Here is a 20,312-nt window from a genome sequence, read left to right as displayed (position 1 = left end):
GCTCAAAAACGAAAAGCCGCCATAGATTGGAATCTCTTTATTTCTCTGACGTAGTCATGACAGTTGGGTTATTGTCTTGTCATGTGATGTTCTCACGTGAATTGAAAGGCCAATAAAAAGCTCAATATAAAATTATCGTAGTACTAGTTTATGACAAACACTTCGGGTTTTACCGAAGACCCCGTATCAAATATAGATGCTCGCTACTTTACAGTTTTCTTTCGGCTTTGACTAATCGTCAAGTCTTAATCTGATCCCCTGACCCAATACTTCGAAAATTTTGCAGCACTTTTCGATTATCACAGGTAACCAACAGGCTCATCATGATTATCAGACAAGGATATGTACTCATTCGAGCTAAGGTTAAAAAGTTTAACGATTTTTTACGGTAAGTTATAAGATATCAGTGCTAAAAGAGACAGCATTACAATGACGATAAAACAGACGCGTAAGAACAATAGACATGGTTTTATTGAATGCGTGAAGTATATTTGTGAAAATATTTCGACGAATGAGATTGCATGAAAGTGTAAACAGAAACCATCCTGTAACAAGTACGTCCCATTTGAGCCGTTTTGGAAAGCGAATCCAAACTACTGCGGTCTCATGTGGCTGCGATTAACTGTTCGTTTTTTAGCTTTTAAGAGCTTGTAATCACATTTCCACATATTTTGCACCTACAACACAACAGAGTAAGACATAGTGAATTTTTTTCATATCAAATAACTGTGATGCGAATTTTATTGCAAGTCAACCTTTAAAAGAGTAAAAATATAAAAAATTACAAGATGAATATTTTTTTAATTTTCAAGTTGGAATTATGTTTCTCCAGTTTTGTAATGCACAGCGTGCAATCTTTGTAGAAAAATCTTATCTTAATCAGGGAATCCAGTTATAATTTATATGCTTTGTAAAATGGTATCATCAGATGTCATGAACTCTTTTACATAATTCACTGGCAGCAAAACATGTGCACAAAAAAATCTATTTTTTATATTGTTATTGGAAGCTGGGTAATAAAAATGGAAGATTTTATTTTCAAGTTGGTAATTCTTACATTAAAACAGTTTTTATTTTAATTTTCTTGAATTATATAGGTGCTACGTGCTATCAACTTATTAATATCATCCAATTGATACTATATTATAACAAGGCTTGACTCCAACTTGAAACATATTTCCTGATTTGCCAGCCACTGTGAACAGTTAACTGCATTGGTGAATGTATTGAACATCTATCAGTAGTGAAACATGGCAGGTTAGAATTAAGCCACCAGCTCAACGCTGTCACAAAGCTAGCCCACGCAGTTCACTTCACATTATCCAGATACATTTCTCATCTAAAGTGTTATATAAATTGAACTGTTATGAAAGTAACATGTGTTTATTTACCGCTCATATAATATTTAGAATGCTGCCTACGCCTTTGGCAGCAATAGTACACACCTTATATATCCCTTTTCCAAAAGATTATTGAGCACTGTAGAGATATATCTGCTGCTAATCTGCTGCTAATCCAGCATTCATCATTCCATCAGTTTGCCTCATTTTTAGCAAGTACAGTGAAACATGGATAACTCAAACTTCACGGGACCGAGCGAAAGTGTTTGAGTTATCAGAGCGTTCAAGTTATTAGAGCACAGTCACAAGTGAATGTATTTATCAATAGATACATATACAAACTACATGTATATATAAAACTAAAGTATAGGTTGTTTGTTGTAAGTTGAAGGGCATCCGATGTAGAGTTTTAAAGTATTTATCTGAAAGTATAGATAGTTTTATACACTTGAGATTTGTGTGTTGTTTTAGGTGATGTGACTGCCAGCACATTTTCAGATTAAAATTGGCAAAACCTAATCGCGGTTAAAACGCTCAGAAGACATTTTTTCTTCTGAGTGTTTTACTCGAGATCAATTTTGCCAATTTTAATCTTAAAGCGTCTTGTCAGTCACATCACCTAAAACTGCAAACAAATCTCAGCCCAATAGAAAAATATCTATTCTTTCTGATAATTTTTAAAACTGGACATAAGTAAACATTTATGACCAATGCAAAAAAGCATGCTTTACATCTGATCAGTTGTTTCATTTGAAAAACTTATCGAGTGTAGTCTGTGACAAGGTATTTTTTGACAAAGATCATCAGTGTGACTTATTGTAGAAATAGATTTTAAACAGTTATTATAGTCCTTGTTGGCCTTTTCTAACAAAATTGGTCCATCGATAGGTACGCCTTCGCTACGCACTTGTCTAAACCAAGTCAATAATACACCATCCAAATCATCGTGTGACGTTGAACGATCTCTTAGCCTTGACGAATTTTGGTCACATAACGATCTTATTTTTTCTTTTTGTTTAATCCATGTTGACACTGTACTTTTTGGAAGATTTTCTCTTTTTGATGATGCTGATAGCTTTAGTCCTGCTTCGATTTCCTCGAGTACTTTAAGTTTGTCAGAAGGTTTCTACGCTTTTCTTTGCTTGCGTGATGCCATCGTAAAGCGGATGTCATTTGTAGCGGACGCCAAGCCACGAGCCTATTTGTGACATTTTATCTTTATGTATCCGCATATAATCACTGTTACAATATGTATTTTGCATGCTGTGTCTATCTTTATTAATTTTTTATCGCTAATACCTTCCAACGTTTATAGCTTGGCCGTAACTAAGCGAACGTCTTAGCGACCCTATTAATCATTTTTATACGATTTCTTTTTCGGTTCCATTATACGGTACAGGGGAAATTATATTATACACTGTACGCGTATAAAAAGTGCTTTCGTTAAGAAAGCAGAGTAGTCTCAGCTCCGCGACTAGTAGAAACTCCTTCGAAATAAATTGAACAGAAACCATGTTTGTGAATTCGGCAAAAAATTGTTCGAGTTAATGGTGCCGAGGTTGAGTTATATAAAACCCTTTAACATTGCGTAGGAACAGACCAAGCAAATCCATTCGAGTTAACCATGTGTTCGTTATATCCTAGGGCGAGTTATCCATGTTTCATTCACTGTATAATGATGGCTAGAGATAGCTTTTAGGTTATCTTTAGATTAGAAGATAAAGTTAAACTCGGATAACTTGCCCTCAGATAGCTCGAATGCATGGTTAACTCGAACGGATTTGTTTGGTCCGTTCCCATGCAATGATAAAATGCTTTAGATAACTCGATCTTAACATTATTAACTCGAACAGTTTTTAGCCCAACTGCTACCGAGGCGGTTGTTATCATTTCAGAATATCACTTTCTTTCAAGCCATAGAGATAAACATCAACAGTTAGTAGTTCTTAGGCGTCGTTATTACCATCATCGGAAAAATATTTTCGTTAACAACTTTTCTAAAGATTTGCAAAAAATCAAATTTTACCAAACATGCTTTTTGCGATGGCCCTTCGAGAGCAAGCAAAAGCGAGGTAACCTTTGAATAAACTTAAAGTAAAATCGGCAAAATTGATCTTGGTTAAAATGCTCAAGAAAAAAAGATGTCTTTTTTCTGAGCGTTTTAACCGCGATCAAGCTTTGCCAATTTTAACCTGAGAATGTCCTGGCAGTCACATCACCTAAAACAACAAATCTCAAGTTATTGAAAAATATCTATAGGCCTACTTTTTGATAAAATTTGTAAAACTTGACGTGAGAGGCCCTTTAACTTGCAACAAGCAATCTATGCTTTTGATTTATATATAGTTTGTTTATGTACATGTATCTACTGATGAATACATGCACTTGTGACAGTGCTCTGATAACTTGAACACTCTGATAACTCGAACACTTTCACTCGGCCCCGTGAAGTTTGAGTTATCCGAGTTTTACTGTAATTGCATTTTCAAATACTACTCTCGGCACCGCGTGTAAGTGCACCTGCGACACGAACGATTATTATGTACGGTAGCTATTGTTTTAGCCCTCCCAAACCTAGTAGTGTTTACGCATAGGCTAATAACGATTCCACTAAAGGTTTTTGTTTCACTTTTTGTGGTTGGTAAGACAACTTCCAACAAACAAACTTATGGATGAACTTAGACATAAATTTTAGTAGATTTTATCAGAAAGTATCTGGTATTTCTTTATGATTTGTGATTGATTTGGATGTCTAAGGTGATCTGAATGTCTGGATGTTTCAAGATTATAATTGAAAAAACTTGATTGCAGTGAAAATACTCAGAAGAAAAATATCATATGGGCTAAATGACTTCAATAGTTGTTGTCTTTGCTATAATAGATGATATTGGCTATTGCGTTCAAATTGCAGCGTTATGCGTCTCTTCGTCGGTCTCTTTGCGACTATAGATGTCATAATCGCATTTTCGCTTGATCTTAGATTTTCACTATCTAATCTAATCTGAAGCTATGATAATAATAATAATAATAATAACAATAATAATGGGAATACAGTAGAGAAGCTGGCATGTAGCTATCGATGCCTGCATGCTGGCAATAGTTAACCATCTTTTTAACCCGAGGTCATAACCCCAGTTGGAAAGTATTGTTATCTTCCTTACACTGTAAGCTCATTGACTGCTAACAAACCTGTTTTAAAGCACATAAATGACATGATTTTTTTATCATATATTTCAATACATCAGTCTTGGCTTTCGAATAAGCCATTGTTTGACATGAAGAGACAGACATTGGTTGGTGTTTATAGGATTTCCCCAGAGTTCTACCGCAAAAATGTTCAATGGTATAGGCTCGAAAATTGTGATGTCACAATTTTCATAATCGGTGTTGTGTGCTCTTACCGCTTATTTTATTGCTTACCGCTTATATCTATCAACTACGATAATGAGGTTAGTGGCAGACGAAGGTAGGACAACTCCAGAGAACCAATGAAGATGACAAAGGAATCAGTGTCATTAGTTCTCCATGTACAGATTATTTCTATGATAAATAACTCAGATTCCAAGCACCATACTATGTTTTCCAGATGATATTATGCCCTAGCCCTCTCATTTTATTGTGATGTTGAGGGGCACGACTGAAACTAATTAATTTCAAGCATTGCGTGATTTTGCGAAAGTGCGATTGACATATAGTCTTAGGGCCACGCAACTGCAGGTCACAATTTAATCGATGTGATTTTATTACTTTTGGTAATGACAGTATATTTATTGAAGCATAATTAATTAACCTTGAACATGTGTTTGTATTTGTCAGGCGTTAGTTTGATATCCAGGCATTGTTGATTATCTAGAATCCTAGTTTATTATAAGCGCTCTCTAGGTTTAACAACACCGATTGTCACAGAAAAGCGCAGCCTCAATGGCAGCAAAAGGGATTGACTACCTAAGGCTAAATAATAATTATGACATCACATTGTGGAAACCACAACCAAGTGTTTTTTATTGCAAGACATTCTTTTGACACCATGTTTTTCATAGTTCTATTATCCTTTGTGTATTGAATATAGGCTCATTCGAAAGCCAAGACTCTGATGTATCGAAATACATAATAAAAAAGTTATATATAATAATAAAATTATATAATTTATGTGCTTTAAAGAGATAGAGAAAAAATTATTGTAAAAGGGCTTTCGAGTTCTTTACGCATAGGTAGTATTGGACTCGAATGGAAAATATATGAAGTGTTCAGATTTGCATCGCTTACCCTCATGGTTTTTAGAATTATGCAGTAGTTGTTGCGATGGTACGGGATAACTGAGTTGGGTGGGATCCATCAACAGCTGACATGTGCATGGGTTGAAATGGATCAGCAGAAACTGTCTGGCAATCACTCAATATTTTACTGTTATTAAACTATCAGGTGAATGCCTGACGACAAGGCTAATAAAATAATTATCCAAAAGATTGGACTAACTCACCAAGTAAGCTAGTAATTTAAGCTAAATAATAAGCCATGTGTGAAGCCAGCTTAATAAACGTTATATTAGGCTTAATGATCATGCATGCTAGTTAAAGATGTGGTTGCGTCAAATTTGAGTTGATCTAAAAAGAAAGCATTTTTTTTCTCTATCAGTTGATATGTTGTTTGTTGTGTTAGGCAATCTCATTGCCAAGATATTTGAAGATTATAATCGAAAAAATCTGGTCGCCGTAAAAACGCTCAGACCAAAAACATGCCCAGACTTGCCCAAAATGATGTCACGAGTGAATTTATTTGTCAATATATCTCGTATTCACATCGGCTATTTGCGATGAAAGTCTAGTCTAACGTGGCTCTATTGGCATATATTTTATTTTGTAATTGCTCATGTTGGTTAGAATAAAATTTTAAACCCTGCTACAGATACATTATTATGAATGTTTCAAAGGCCTCAAATAACGAAAATTGAAAATTTGTCTTACTCACTTTCTCTAAATGCTGTGTAAACATTTGTGTACCGACTACCAATTCTACCGGTCTACGGTAATTCGGTCAAGTTAACTGTAGAATAAGGTCTTTGTATCAGCACACTTCCTCCGCTACCCACACTAACGATATACAGCCTCCCAAAAGCCCCGCCCACATTATGTCCGTCGCCTATCCTCGGGGCCGGGCTGTACATCATTGCCAACACTGAAAACTAGTTTTTTACTACCTTTGAAAATAATATACATAGGGATAGAGTTTTAAGGATGAAAAATCTGCTGCAAACTGGATTTGAACTCACATTCTCCAGTTCTGCGGACATCCATATACCGTATCCAATTCACTACAATATTCTGCAAATCATGTTTTGCATTATCTTCAACAATATAATTTTATTATATAATTTTTACAAGCAAAAGATTTTCATCTCGGCATAAAGCTTTTATTAAAAATATTCATCAAGTCGTGGCCACTCACATAGTTTTAGCTGATACAATAAAACAAATTCATCTACTGCAACAAACTCAAACAAAACATGGTTTATGCAGCACACATTCAAGTCTCTCTTTCCCCTTTATGGCAGTTTCCACACTGACAAAGCTGCTTCGGCTGGTGGGACGACATAAACATCCTGTAATCAGTAAACCAAATGCAATAAATATATGTCATTCATAGATATGTCATTCTAAAGCGTATCTACTGAAAGCTTTCAAATTGGGAGTTTGATAGATTGCGAGTGTAATTTTAAAAACGAATAAACGTTTAACAAAGGCACAAGTACGCCAAGCCAACGATTCGGAGCTTTGGTTCTGAAAATTAAAGATTTGCATTGATCAATCGATTTTCTTCACTTTTTACAAGTGAAAAGTGAACATCTAATGTCAAATCATAAATCTAATTTACTAGATAAAACCGCCACAGAAAATTTGAAGCAAATGTAGCTAGGAGAACCGATAAAAAACCATAAAACGATGATTAGTGATCGCAAAAAGTTATAATTTTATTAATTAGTACATGTATTAATGAGTACTAAAATATTACCTTTAGTATATTCATCAATCTAAGCCAATGTATCGCTAGGTGCTAAAGATTAAAAAGAAGCTGTCAAGAACTCACTGTACATACGTATCTCGCACGCGCAGGAAATTACATTTTAGCCTCAAATAGGGAAATATAATCTGAATGTAAACTCAACAGGAAACTCGAAAGGAGAGTCAAAGTAAAAGATAAATTTACCTCCATTCTCCGATCTTCCTCCGTAGAACTTTTACTACCTGATGCCAAGAAAACTTGGAGTCACCTTCGCAGTAACTTTACTGCAGTTTTACAATAACATTATTACATGTATGTTGTTCGCCAATAAAACGTGTAGATCGAGTAATTCATTAAAGTAACGATGTTAATTAATTTAGTAAATATCGATGTCCATGCGATTTAATAATAGAGTAAAATCCCGAAATTTGAGATCACAGACAACACGTTTTACGAGTGATAACATTTATTACGGCCTATATAAAAATTTCGCGCTGATGATTGGCTAAGGAAGCGACCTCATATTTATCGCTCGTGGTTTCTTTTCAGATATATTGCTTGTGACGTCACGAAAGAAGCAGCCGCTGGAACGTGAGCTTTTTAAAAGAGGGCCTCATTCAAATGCATATACAGTATCTCTGGACAGGGTTGGTCTACAAAGACAAAAATGGCATCAAATTGTAGCTGATGTTTTAGCCTTTTATGGGTCTTAATTTCATTAAATCGAATTTTTTGACGCGACCACATCTTTAATAGCCAATAGTATTTTGTTAAGCCGCTTTAATCATGAATATTTTGACTGATGTAATAAATATATGCTTAATTAATTACTCTTCACTATGGCCAGTTGAATATGTAGTCTTGTGGGTTAAATTGCCTGTCTGTAGGTCTAGAGGTTCCGAGTTCAAATTCAGTGCTAAGCAGGTTTTTCGTTACCGTATTAAAATTTTGTTGTTATATCTAGACAGAAGAACAACAGATGATAGACAAACACTGAAATCTATATATACAGATGACACCAAGAACCTACTTGCAACCAAATTCGTTCGGCGTATGCCAAAAATTATATATTGGATTAAATCCTACACTTCAAAAGAGTAATTACCGTGCTTGTCACGACCACTAAAAGCAGTATGTAGAAGATAACTCAAAGTTTATGGGTACGCCCAAAGCCGTATAGCTCCACATAGTACGGCGACCAACGGAAGCGTATACAGGAGCTCGCTCGTTTCCAAACAAACAGGCCACGCCTACCATTTTTATACTCAGTTATAATGGAGAGGCTGCAACATTAACCAACCAAAATTACTTCCATTGGCAGTGGCTTCAAAATTGATTGTTGTATCATACACCATTTGAAAGAGGACAAAATTCCCTAAAAGAGACTACAAATGATATTTTTGTATTAAAGTAAAGTGAATGCAAAAAAGTGAGATGTTGAGAGAGAGGTAAGAATATTCCATTAGAGATCAGTATGTCGATCGGGTTTGTTTGGAAACAGGCGCTTTAGTTTCCGGTTTTGGTCACGGGACTCTATGAAGATTTACGGCTCTGGCTATACGACCTAGAATTAAAATAATTCATATTCCATACCCTATTCCACAATAGATACATTTGTGATATTGTGTCTCAAGCAATCCTTTAGGGAACAAGAAGGGAAGCCAAAAACACCCCAAATTAAGTCAAATCTTTCGGATTTGGGATACCCATAGATAAAGGCCCATTAATCGCACTATTGAGTACGTATTTCAACAAAACCTATTGCCAGCTTTCATGGCTTACGTGATGCAAACTTCCTCAATGACTTTTATTTCTATCCCCGATAGGTACATGAATCACACAAATACAGGGAAACATTCCCGTCAAATATCTGTAGAACTTTATTTTCCAAGTAAGGAGTTAGGAACTAATTTTGAGTAATCACTTCATGGCTATCTAAGCAGCGGACGGACGACAGCAGCTTTGAGAGATGCACTTCAGATGGACTGCAAACAAAGCCAATGAATTTTGTTTGTTATTATACGCTACCTGCTACTCGCTACTTGCTACATGAAATGATGATCTGTGATTAGCTCTCGTGGTTGTTATTTCTTATTATTTGCCCCGGTTCTTTGAGAAAATGGAGCCTCTTATTGGTTGCCACAACCAAACAAATATTTGAGAACTGAAAGAGTTTAAAGTGTGGTTAAGCTGATTTTTCGAAACATTTTAGGCAGACAAAAATAAAATTCTTGGAAATTTCATCATTATATTGAAATTTTGATGAAATTTGTCCAAAATATCAGCCGGTGTGCATTCAGTTTTACTGGTTTGAATAAATAGCAAAAACTTCTTGGCAGTTGAAAATGGTTTGAAATTCATTTTCATTTCTAAAAAGTGTGGATCAAATGCAGAGTAGAGTATGATCCTTGGAGGGTCAACTGCCTAGCTAATCACTCAGTTACCATACCAGCCAGCTGGTTACTGTAGCAACTTAGCAGTAAGTTGTTATAGCAAGTGTAAGTGTAAGTAACTTGTAGTAAGTAGTAGCAGTAAATTACTGCTAGAACTAGGATAACTGAATCATAGAAGGTGGTAGAGGAGGGTACACTTTATCTGATCAATAGAAAATCTCATAAAAAGAAAAACACAGTGAATTTATAATGAATAATTATTACCTGTGATAAATATAATAATGTTAGTGAATTGATTTACAAATTTCAAAATTTATCAGCTAAGAACCAACAGAAAATAATATTAGATTTATGCACTTTGGTCTTTAGATAGCTGTATTGGCATCACAATTAAACTGATCAAATGAAATTTCAAAACAGCCAATGGTATTAACTGGTAATTCAGATCAGGCTACAGAGAGATCACGTGGTAAAGTAGCAGCCCAAAATAACCAAGTTTGTGACAAATATTCCTTACAGCATTGACCTGTTCATACCGGATCAACCAGTTTATACTGGATCAACCAGTTTATACGGGATCAACCAGTCCATACTGCATCACCAGTCTATACTGAATTAACTTTATGAGAAGAACAGCGTTTTCAGAACTCATTGATTGTACATTTGACGCACCATTGTCTGTTATATTTGTTTAATACTAAAGTTTAATTGATTTATATTATTATAAGTGATTCTTGTTATCAATTAACATATTTAGTAAAAAAAACTTTCAATTTACGTTCTAGTTTTTGAGGTATTTTTCATCCTTCTTTTAGTGCATGAAAAACAATAGGCGCTACAAATATCGTGGTTAATGGATGTTTATTAAACTAGTGCCAAATATCAGAAGTATGTCTGACATCAACAAACCGTTTGGCAATATAGTGAACCTGTAACTTAAAATAGCATGTACCAAAACAATTTGAATATGGTGAAGGCCTCGCATTGTCCTATCTATGTTAATACCATGAAACTACCGTTACATTTCCGCCTGCTACTGATCTCTAATTGTCTTGTATACTGCTGACTATTAATCATGTTTTTAAGCTTCAATGATTGAGCCGCCCGAATCCTTCGATGTATAAAAACACAGGAAACTATGGAAGTTTGATCATTTAAAGAAATTTTTTAATCTTGAAAAATTTAATAGTATTGAAGAACTGTCGAAGAATACGAAAAGTAAATTTAAAAGATTTCAATTGCTCTAAGGAATTTCCAGTTGAATCTAAAACCATGCATTGTAATTTCTGTTAAGACCATTCATATCATTTTACTATTATAAAATTCATTTAAAACTAAAACATTAAAACTTATTTTAATATATTTATTAGTTTATTTATATAAACCCATCCATGGTTCTTTGACAACCTACCTGTAATTATTTGCTTGAAGGAGTAGCGATGTCTATGATGGATATCTTCAAAACATGAAAACGAAGAGATTGCCTGACTTGTGGTAGACAGAAGTATTTACGGAACCTTACCTAATGAATCTGAATACACATGAAGTTAAATGAAATACCGTGACAGGTTGTCAGTAGAGTCTAAGATTTCATTCATGTTTGTAGCCAGCATTCTAAAAAAGTTTTTTTAATGTCAAACAAGTCTGGCCAAACTGGTAGAGAGTTGTCTACCTTCTACGTTTATAAATATGGAATATGAACGAAGCTATCACCGCTGACTAGGCGCTGAGTGGCTTGTCCACATTTTTCACCCTATTGCTTGCATAATTTGAAATAACAACAAACTCCATCAGTCACTGAATATTATCTTATGACACAAAAAGCATTCTGTACATGTTCTTGATCGCCTGTAATGTTGCTATTTTTGTCTGAGTGAGCACGACTCCTACATTATGTTAACAAGCTCATGTAGACATGCAATACTTTAGCTTGCTCAATGGCTCACACACAATTGGGAAAAATAAAATTGGAATAGCTAAATTATAAAACATGTATGAGGTTTTTGTAAAAATTTCTGACCAGTAGGTCAGGGTTTTAGGTTTGAATCATAAAGTTCAGCCATAACATCATTTTTAACATTTTGTCACATAAGGTTAAAGGTTGACTTGCAACAAAAATCACATTACAGTTATTTGGTATCAAAAGATTCACCATGTCTTACTCTGTTGTGTTGTAAGTGCCAAATACGTGGAAATGTGATTACAAGCTCTTAAAAGCTCAAAAACGAAAAGCCGCCGTAGAATGGAATCTATTTATTTTGATGACGTATAACCACGAAATTTGGTTATCGTCTTGTCACGTATGTTCTCATGTGAATTGAAAGGCCAATACAAAGCTCAATATAAAACTTATCGTAGAACTAGTTCATGACAAACACTTCGGGTTTTACCAAAGACCCCGTATCAAATATAGATGCTCGCTACTTTACAGTTTTCTTTCGGCATTATTCAATCGTCAAGTCGTAATCTGATCATGTGACCCAATACTTCGCAAATAATTTTTGCAGCACTTTTCGATTATCACAGGTGACCAACAAGCTCGTCATGATTATCAGACAATGATATGTACTCCTTCGAGCTAAGGTTAAAAAGTTAAACGAATTTTCATGGTAAGTTATAAGATATCTGTGCTAAAAGTGACAGCATTACAATGACGATGAAACAGACACGTAAGAACAATAGACATGGTTTTATTGAATGTGTGAAGTATATTCATGAAAATATTTCAACGAATAAGGTCGCATGAAAGTGTAAACAGAAACCATCTCCCACAACTACATCACATTTGAGCCGTTCTGGAAAGAGCATCCAAACTACTGCGGTCTCGTGTGGCTGCGATTTTCTGTTCATTTCTGAGCTTTTAAGAGCTTGTAATCACCTTTCCACATATTTTGCACCTACAACACAACAGAGTAAGACATAGTGAATCTTTTCATATCAAATAACGGTAATGTGTATTTTGTTGCAAGTCAACCTTTAAGGCCAGAATGTGAAAGTATATAAGGTGTAAATCATCAGCTAGCCTGTGTTCTACATACTCGTTATTTTAAGTTACATTTTGGTCTCAATTGGCTCAATGACCTGAACGTGGCTCGGTTTTAAAAACTATACAATTTGAAATGTAAGAAAGAGTATGGTTTAAAATAAATGTAAATTAAAAGTCAACTGATCAATTTTATGAAAAACTGTAAAGTAGTAAAGATAGTTATGTAGAAATGTTAAAATAAACAAAATTAGGTGCTTTGTATCCAATACACCTGGAATTCTTAATAGTATTTACTTAGTACAAACTAGATTCTGGTAGTATTGTACTAAAACTAAAGGTTCAAAACAAACTTCACACACTTAGTACAAGAGTCAACTTATCAGTTTCTGTCATTGTAATATTGTTTCAGTTATTTAAAAAGGCAGTTGTACTGGAGTAAGCAGTTGACTCAAGCTAACAACCGTAAGAGACTGTCAACTCAAGCTAACAAGCGTGAGAGACTGTGAACTCAAGCTAACAACCGTGAGAGACTGTGAACTCAAGCTAACAAGCGTGAGAGACTGTGAACTCAAGCTAACAAGCGTGAGAGACTGTGAACTCAAGCTAACAAGCGTGAGAGACTGTGAACTCAAGCTAACAACCGTGAGAGAGACTGTGAACTCAGGCTAACAACCGTGAGAGACTGTGAACTCAAGCTAACAAGTGTGAGAGACTGTGAACTCAAGCTAACAAGCGTGAGAGACTGTGAACTCAAGCTAACAAGCGTGAGAGACTGTGAACTCAAGCTAACAAGCGTGAGAGACTGTGAACTCAAGCTAACAAGCGTGAGAGACTGTGAACTAAAGCTAACAAGCGTGAGAGACTGTGAACTCAAGCTAACAACCGTGAGAGAGACTGTGAACTCAAGCTAACAACTGTGAGAGACTGTGAACTCAAGCTAACAAGCGTGAGAGACTGTGAACTCAAGCTAACAAGCGTGAGAGACTGTGAACTCAAGCTAACAAGCGTGAGAGACTGTGAACTCAAGCTAACAACCGTGAGAGACTGTCGACTCAAGCTAATAACCGTGAGAGACTGTCGACTCAAGCTAACAAGCGTGAGAGACTGTCAACTCAAGCTAACAAGCGTGAGAGACTGTGAACTCAAGCTAACAGCCGTGAGAGACTGTGAAACAAGTTATGATTAATTTTGCATTTTTCTGCTTGTTTCATATATTTAAAAGTTGAAATGCAGATAAACAACAAACAACTGAAAAACAAATAGCATCTGAATGAAATCATGAGAATTTTTGACAAGTTCATGATGTGACTAGCGGGTTAGGGAAACTGCTTTTTACCATGATAGATTTTATGTTGTTCAAATGCTTAAGCTATCATCAAAGACAAAAACTGATGAGATATGAAAATCATTCAAGCATGCAGTTGCTACCGAGCAAAATAGCCTTGAACAAAGATTGGTCCCCTGTCCACTTTTTAAAATTGGTTTCATCGTTATTTTGATATTTTGTGTATCACATCCATGTATGTGTTTTAATACAATGGCATGCAGCTTTTATAAGTAAATTTGTTGCTCTTGCAAATTATAATTTGTGTTTGCTTTAAAGGAGTCTCACTAGGATAAACTTTTCAAGTCCAGCCAGCATTCTTTCCATGTAATCTGTAAACCATCATCTCCATATTTCCTTTCACATCTCCATCTCTGTCTCCCTATCTGTCCTTGTCTATATGTTTTTGTAATAGAGCAAATAGCTGTATGCACAATATGGCAATTTATATTAAATGCAAACCAGTGTTGTCTCTATAATGGTAAAAATAATTGATGTTTTTATAAAGGCTTCAAAAACTTAAATACAAACAAAAGATTTTATGCTGGAATGACCAGGTTTGCTACCCAGAGTTAATACTCCGAAAGAAACACCCACCTGGCTAGGCCCAGACTTGGATATTGTACCCCCAATCACCTAGTTGGTCAATTTGAAATATACACCTTAAACAATGGGAGTTCCCTAGGGGCGCCCAAGTTCCACGCCTCTCCCCATTGAACAGTGTGAAGAAAGCTATGAGAAACACGGGCCCTTTCACTGGCTTGGCTGTGGAAACCCCCCCTAAAGTAGCAAATTCACTGACAGTGCCCCATGGCCTGAAAACCCTCTCTAAAACGTGATTTTGGGCCGAGCCTAATGGGCCTTTTGGAAGGAGTATCAACCCTGGGGTTTGCTAGTAGCGTTAAATGTCTCCTCATATAGCCTACATCCATGTACCTATGCAGTGTGCTCGGAATCATGTCGACGTTTTGCGTTGTAGTGGGAGTTGTATTACTATCACTAGCAAAGTTGCAGTAGAGTAGACAAATCCTACATTAGTTCACAAAATTTTATTGTTTTTGCCCGAGGACCAAAGAAAACACCGCACACATATACCGTCCGACACATACCTATACCCGCAACACCGTTCTTTGTAAAGAAAGGACTTGGACTTTGCTAAAAATACTAGCGATTCGTCAAAACTTGGCATATCCGGCTGAAGATTTCATTGACGCTTAGCCAGTTTTTTATTCTTTATACATTTGCATTTAGTCAGTTTGTTTTTCGGCTTTCCTCACCCAACATTTATTTAATTTTTTTTTATCTATAATGCTATTATCCTAATTGCAAAATCAACTACTATGTTGTGCATAACTTAAATAAATGGTTTAACAAGAGCTAATGCGAATATAATCAACCATCATGACTTTTAAATCTCACACCCACTATAACTTGTTCATCGTCGTGTAAATGTACTTTACGGATCAAACATGCTTAGTCTGGTATTACATTAGTGGAAGTGGAGCTTGTAAGCATTTGATAGTATACATCTTAGTGGAAATCTCTAGTTTTGTTAGATTAATTTCAGGTATAGGCCTACTTGTGTAGTAGCATATTCCTGGTTAGGTTGGTTGCGTCGTCAACAGATGTCTGTTTTTTTTAATGAAAATATTATGTTTTGTTTGTGATTATGTGTAAAAATACAGATGATTAGCTGTTACAATAGTATTAAATGCTCGTGATATTTAATGTTCGTTATCTCGTCAGATCACAAATGTCAGCCCCAGTAGGAGCGTGCGTAATAAAACGAGTGGATTAAAAGCATGCGCTTACTTCAGATTGTAATCACGCTTTGCTGCTGGTTCTGCCTGGCCGGCCAGTTCTTGTCTTGTATTCCTGATATGATCTGACACTTGATACATTACCAATACACATGTGTGTACCTACGATACATATTACATGGTGGCAGCTGGAATTTTAGACCCTGCTATGTTGTTTACATCAGACTTTTTTCTGCCTCTACTTTATGGTTTTGTGGCCTGCTGATGTGACTACCTTAGATTTTCGCAATTAACAGTGGTTTGAAAGCCCTTGGAGAACTCTCTTTTGAGGGTAATGTGTCTGATAATTAAGGAAAGTGGCGGATCTCTATTGAGAATTACTTGCTAGCGATTGATTTGGTACTGATTCCAGACATGAAGGGTGTTGCTCTGCCTGATAATGCTTATGCTAAAAGAGGTCAGGTAGCTATACTGCATAATCGGGCTGGTGAGAAGGCCACAGAGCTATTTAGTCAGTTTGAAGTTGACATGGGCGAAAACAGAGGTGTACTTATTGCTGCATTGTAAAAATTGAAGGTCTACTGTAATTCTAGACGTAATATGCTTTATGAATGGTATGTGTTTTGGTAAATGAATCAAACTGATGATGAGTCTATGGACATGTTTGTCAAATGACTGAAATACAAACTGCCAAGTGTGAATTTGGTACGTTGCGTTATCAAATGCTATTATGTCGAGTCGTGTTTGGATTATCTGCTGTCAAACTAAAAGAACGCTTTTTTAGGAACAGAGCTATCAACCTACAGAATGCTTTAGATGACCTACACACTGTGGAAATCACAAAGCATCAAATGTCCAGATTAACTGCTGTTGACACATCCATAAGTAGTGTACAAATTGACCCTCTTGGATCTTGTGTCAATTCTGTTCAGCATGGCTCAGGTGTTATACCTAAGAAGCCCAAGCCTGGCGAAAAATGCAAATATTGTAGATATAGCCATATTAAAGGCCGATGTCTAGCATACGGAGAGACCTGTAATAACTGCAGGGCTAAAGAATCACTTTGGAAAGTATGCCACAAATTCTAGATCAATGCTGAGAAACAGAATTAACAGTTTGTTTGTTGGCTCGGTAAATACTATCACAAGCATATGTAATCTTAAGTCTGCTAAATCTTAGGTTTTGCCAATGTATGTGAGCCACAAGCAGAAAGTCATTAAGGTCCCATTCAAGAATGATACAAAGGCTGAAACAAACTATCACCTTGAACACCATCCATTCTCTGAAGGCCAAACTTTTACTGACTGCTGTAAAACTTTATGGATACAACTATACCAAGACCGATAATGTTGATGCTGTACAGCTCTCTGTGAGTCACTACAGTATCAGCCATACAGTACACTTTGAAGTAGTTGATGAAAACTTGTCCTCCTCTATTTTAGGCCTAAAAGCTGCTGAGCTGTTTAGATTGATCTGTTGTGTAGATAAAGTGACATGTGGCATCTCAATCTTGGATAAGTTTCCCAATGTGTTCAATTGTATTGGATGTTTAAAAGGTGAGCATGAGAAATGAATTCATGAAACAGCGGAACTTGTTGTGCATCATCCTCAGCGTGTACCTCTTAGCATGATAGATAGAGAAAAAGGAGCGGGATGGAATGGAAGCTTCAGGAGTCATTTCAAAAGTTGACAAACCAACAAGTTAAGTAAGTCGCATGGTATGCGTGGAGAAGAGAGATGGTTCTGTGAGAATATGACTGGATCCAAAAGATCTAAACACAGCTGTAAAGCGTATGCATCACAGAGTACCAACACTAGAGGACAGTGTTTTTTGGTTCAATGGAATGCAGCACTACACTATCATGGACATGAAACATGGATATCGGCATTTGGCACTCACAGAAAAGAGTAGTCTACTGACCACTTTCAACACTCCATATGGTTAATACTGCTTTAACAGGTTTTCTTTTGGCTCCACTCAAGTGCCGAAGTCTTTGAGAAGAAGCCTGAACAGATATTTGGAGACTTACCGGATGTTTCAGTATATTTTAATGACATTATTGTAGCTGAAAAGACACAGCAATAGTATGATAATAATTCCCAAAGATAACTTGCAAAGCTAAAGCAACCAATGTAAATCTAATTCTCAAGAAAATTCAATCAATCTGAGGTGCGATATCCCTATAGGTAACTGTGAACAGCATCTACAACAACACAACAGTTAGTAAAACAGAAGTACATCAACGTTGTACTTCTGTTTTAGTCTCTTTCAATGTAATTCTGTGTTAGTAATTAATCGCTACGAATGCATCAGAAGAACTAATTTTAAATGAGGATTTAGACTGTGGGGTTCCTATAGGAAAATGTGTAAGTGAAATTAATTTGCTCTAAAACATCTGAAAAGCAGACAAGATAGAGTGACAATGTGAAGGCATGTCTGTCATTGGATGGTATCACATGGCATTCAAAAATATCCAACGATGTCTATGCCCTGATTTGGAAAAGATGACTGCAATCAATGCCATACCAGACCTTACTAATTGAGAAGCAATACAGAGGTTCATTGGTGCCCTCAATTCTCTCAAGAGCTTACATACCCAACAGTTTGGCCTGTATGGAACCATTGAAGATACTATTGAGAACTGACAGCCAATAGACCTGGTCAACAAAGTAACAAGAAAGCTTCCAGATTGTTATATGCCTACGCATGTCTGAACCAGTTTTGCAGTACGTTGCACCCTTGGGATACAGTTACCCTGTTATACGATTTTTTCGCCTTACAAAGTTTGATATGATGATTTTTGGACTTTTGTGAAAAGCATGTGAGCGAGAGCAAATATATATTTTTAGTCTTATAAATATATTTACTATAAAATTTTATTCATCCGACATATTTAACTACAAGTATATATATATATATTGAATTCGTTAGCTGTGGAATCGAAAGAAGAAAAAAAATTATTTCCATGACAACAAAGTTAGAGATCATAAATAAATATGAAGAAGATGGTCATATTGTTAATATTGCTAAAGAATATGGCCGCAACCATTGTAACCATTATCAAAAACAAGATGTGTATCAATTTGTGATTATGGTCATTTTGTAGAGATTATCAAATTGTAAGTGCTACGATTTTGGTGCTTCGTTGATTGTATCAGCCTTTTTCTTTCTTAGCCAACATTTGAGAAATTATGTAGGGTATTTCCAGTTACTTCAAATCTCCTATCAAGTGATTTATTCTATATAAAATATTCAGCCGAGGAAATACCTTTTTAACTTGACTAGTAATCTATTATTGTTAATTCATGTTTGGGTTTTTCTCGTCGGGATTTTTTAAGAAGATATCATAGATTTAATATTATCAATGGTTTATTATTTTTGCGCTGCATTCGTTTTACACAATCAAATTATTTTTTATCGTAATGCTTACCTTATGAACAAACATGTATGAAAAGTTTGAATTTGTCTCTGAAGATGGCAGAGACAAAGTGCAGATGTGTAATCAGATTGACAATCTTGTTGTTTTTTTGGCATCCTCATGACAAAAACAAGTGTTTTGGTTATTTTGTGAATGCTTCTGGGCTGTTGAATCGATAGTATTAGCCACTAAGGCTAATCTCAGTCTATTATTTGCTCTTTGTCGAAGGAAGTACTCTGTTTGAATAAAAAACTGGCTGAACTACTGCTAACAACAATCCTTCAACAGAATATTATATAATAAGTGTAGCATACAATTGTACAAGCTTCGTGTTTAGATAAGTGCTGTTAGAATTTACATGTAAATCAATACTTTTTATAGTGCAAATCTATACCAAACACTATCAGGCTGTACACCAAGATTATTATGACCTTGAATGACTATATTCTGCCTACTATTTGGGAACTTTGGATTCTCTATATGTACCTTGATATAGTAGCTGCCAAAAATATTTTGTCAATGACTAGGATATGCTATGAACATTAGTTGAGATCTACAGACACTTATAAACTTGGAGTTATGCTCTCTTACTTGGTTGACTTGAGTAAAGCCTGTTTAGCAACCCGATAACACATTTTTTTGCATTTATAAACCATTATAGGTATGATATAGCCATGAGTTTACATTTGTTGTCTCTGATGTAACTAAAGCATGCCGGGCTCAATGAAGAAGGCTTAAAGTTAAAATATGAGAAGGCAATTCTGAGAGAAGGTCAACTCGCGAAGTAACATCCTAAACTGCTCACCATGTATTATTTTTAGATAGTAGCTGTGGACACTAACTTAAAGTGTTGGAGTTTTGATACAATAATGAAACACACTTGCTGTAAATAGCTGAGCAACCAGTAAGAACAGCTTTTATGATGAACTAGGACTGGCTCGCAGCACAGTTTTACACAAATTGTTATTGGCCGGATACGCTAGAGGCTCAGCGGAGGAATGCTAAGTTGATTATAGTCGCTTTAAGTGTAATACGTCTATGTTCATTAATAGCAATCAAAACTATCGTAGATTACAACCCTGTTTTGCAG

The 20,312-nt window shown here is 35.7% G+C and overlaps 1 protein-coding gene across 1 annotated transcript; it reads left to right on the top strand.

Moving 5' to 3' along the window:
* Positions 1-4,784: 4,784 nt before the first annotated feature.
* LOC137389723 (uncharacterized) lies at positions 4,785-13,905 on the top strand. Its single transcript, XM_068075805.1, has 3 exons — positions 4,785-4,789; positions 13,384-13,573; positions 13,657-13,905. Exons 1-3 carry the CDS (start codon positions 4,785-4,787, stop codon positions 13,903-13,905), a joined length of 444 nt encoding a protein of 147 aa, XP_067931906.1.
* The last annotated feature ends 6,407 nt before the right edge of the window (positions 13,906-20,312 follow it).

Source organism: Watersipora subatra, chromosome 3 (assembly GCF_963576615.1).
Source record: "Watersipora subatra chromosome 3, tzWatSuba1.1, whole genome shotgun sequence".
Classification (NCBI taxonomy): Eukaryota; Metazoa; Bryozoa; class Gymnolaemata; order Cheilostomatida; family Watersiporidae; genus Watersipora; species Watersipora subatra.
The sequence above is the reverse complement of the archived record's forward strand: the minus strand, read 5'-3'. Positions and strand labels throughout refer to the sequence as shown.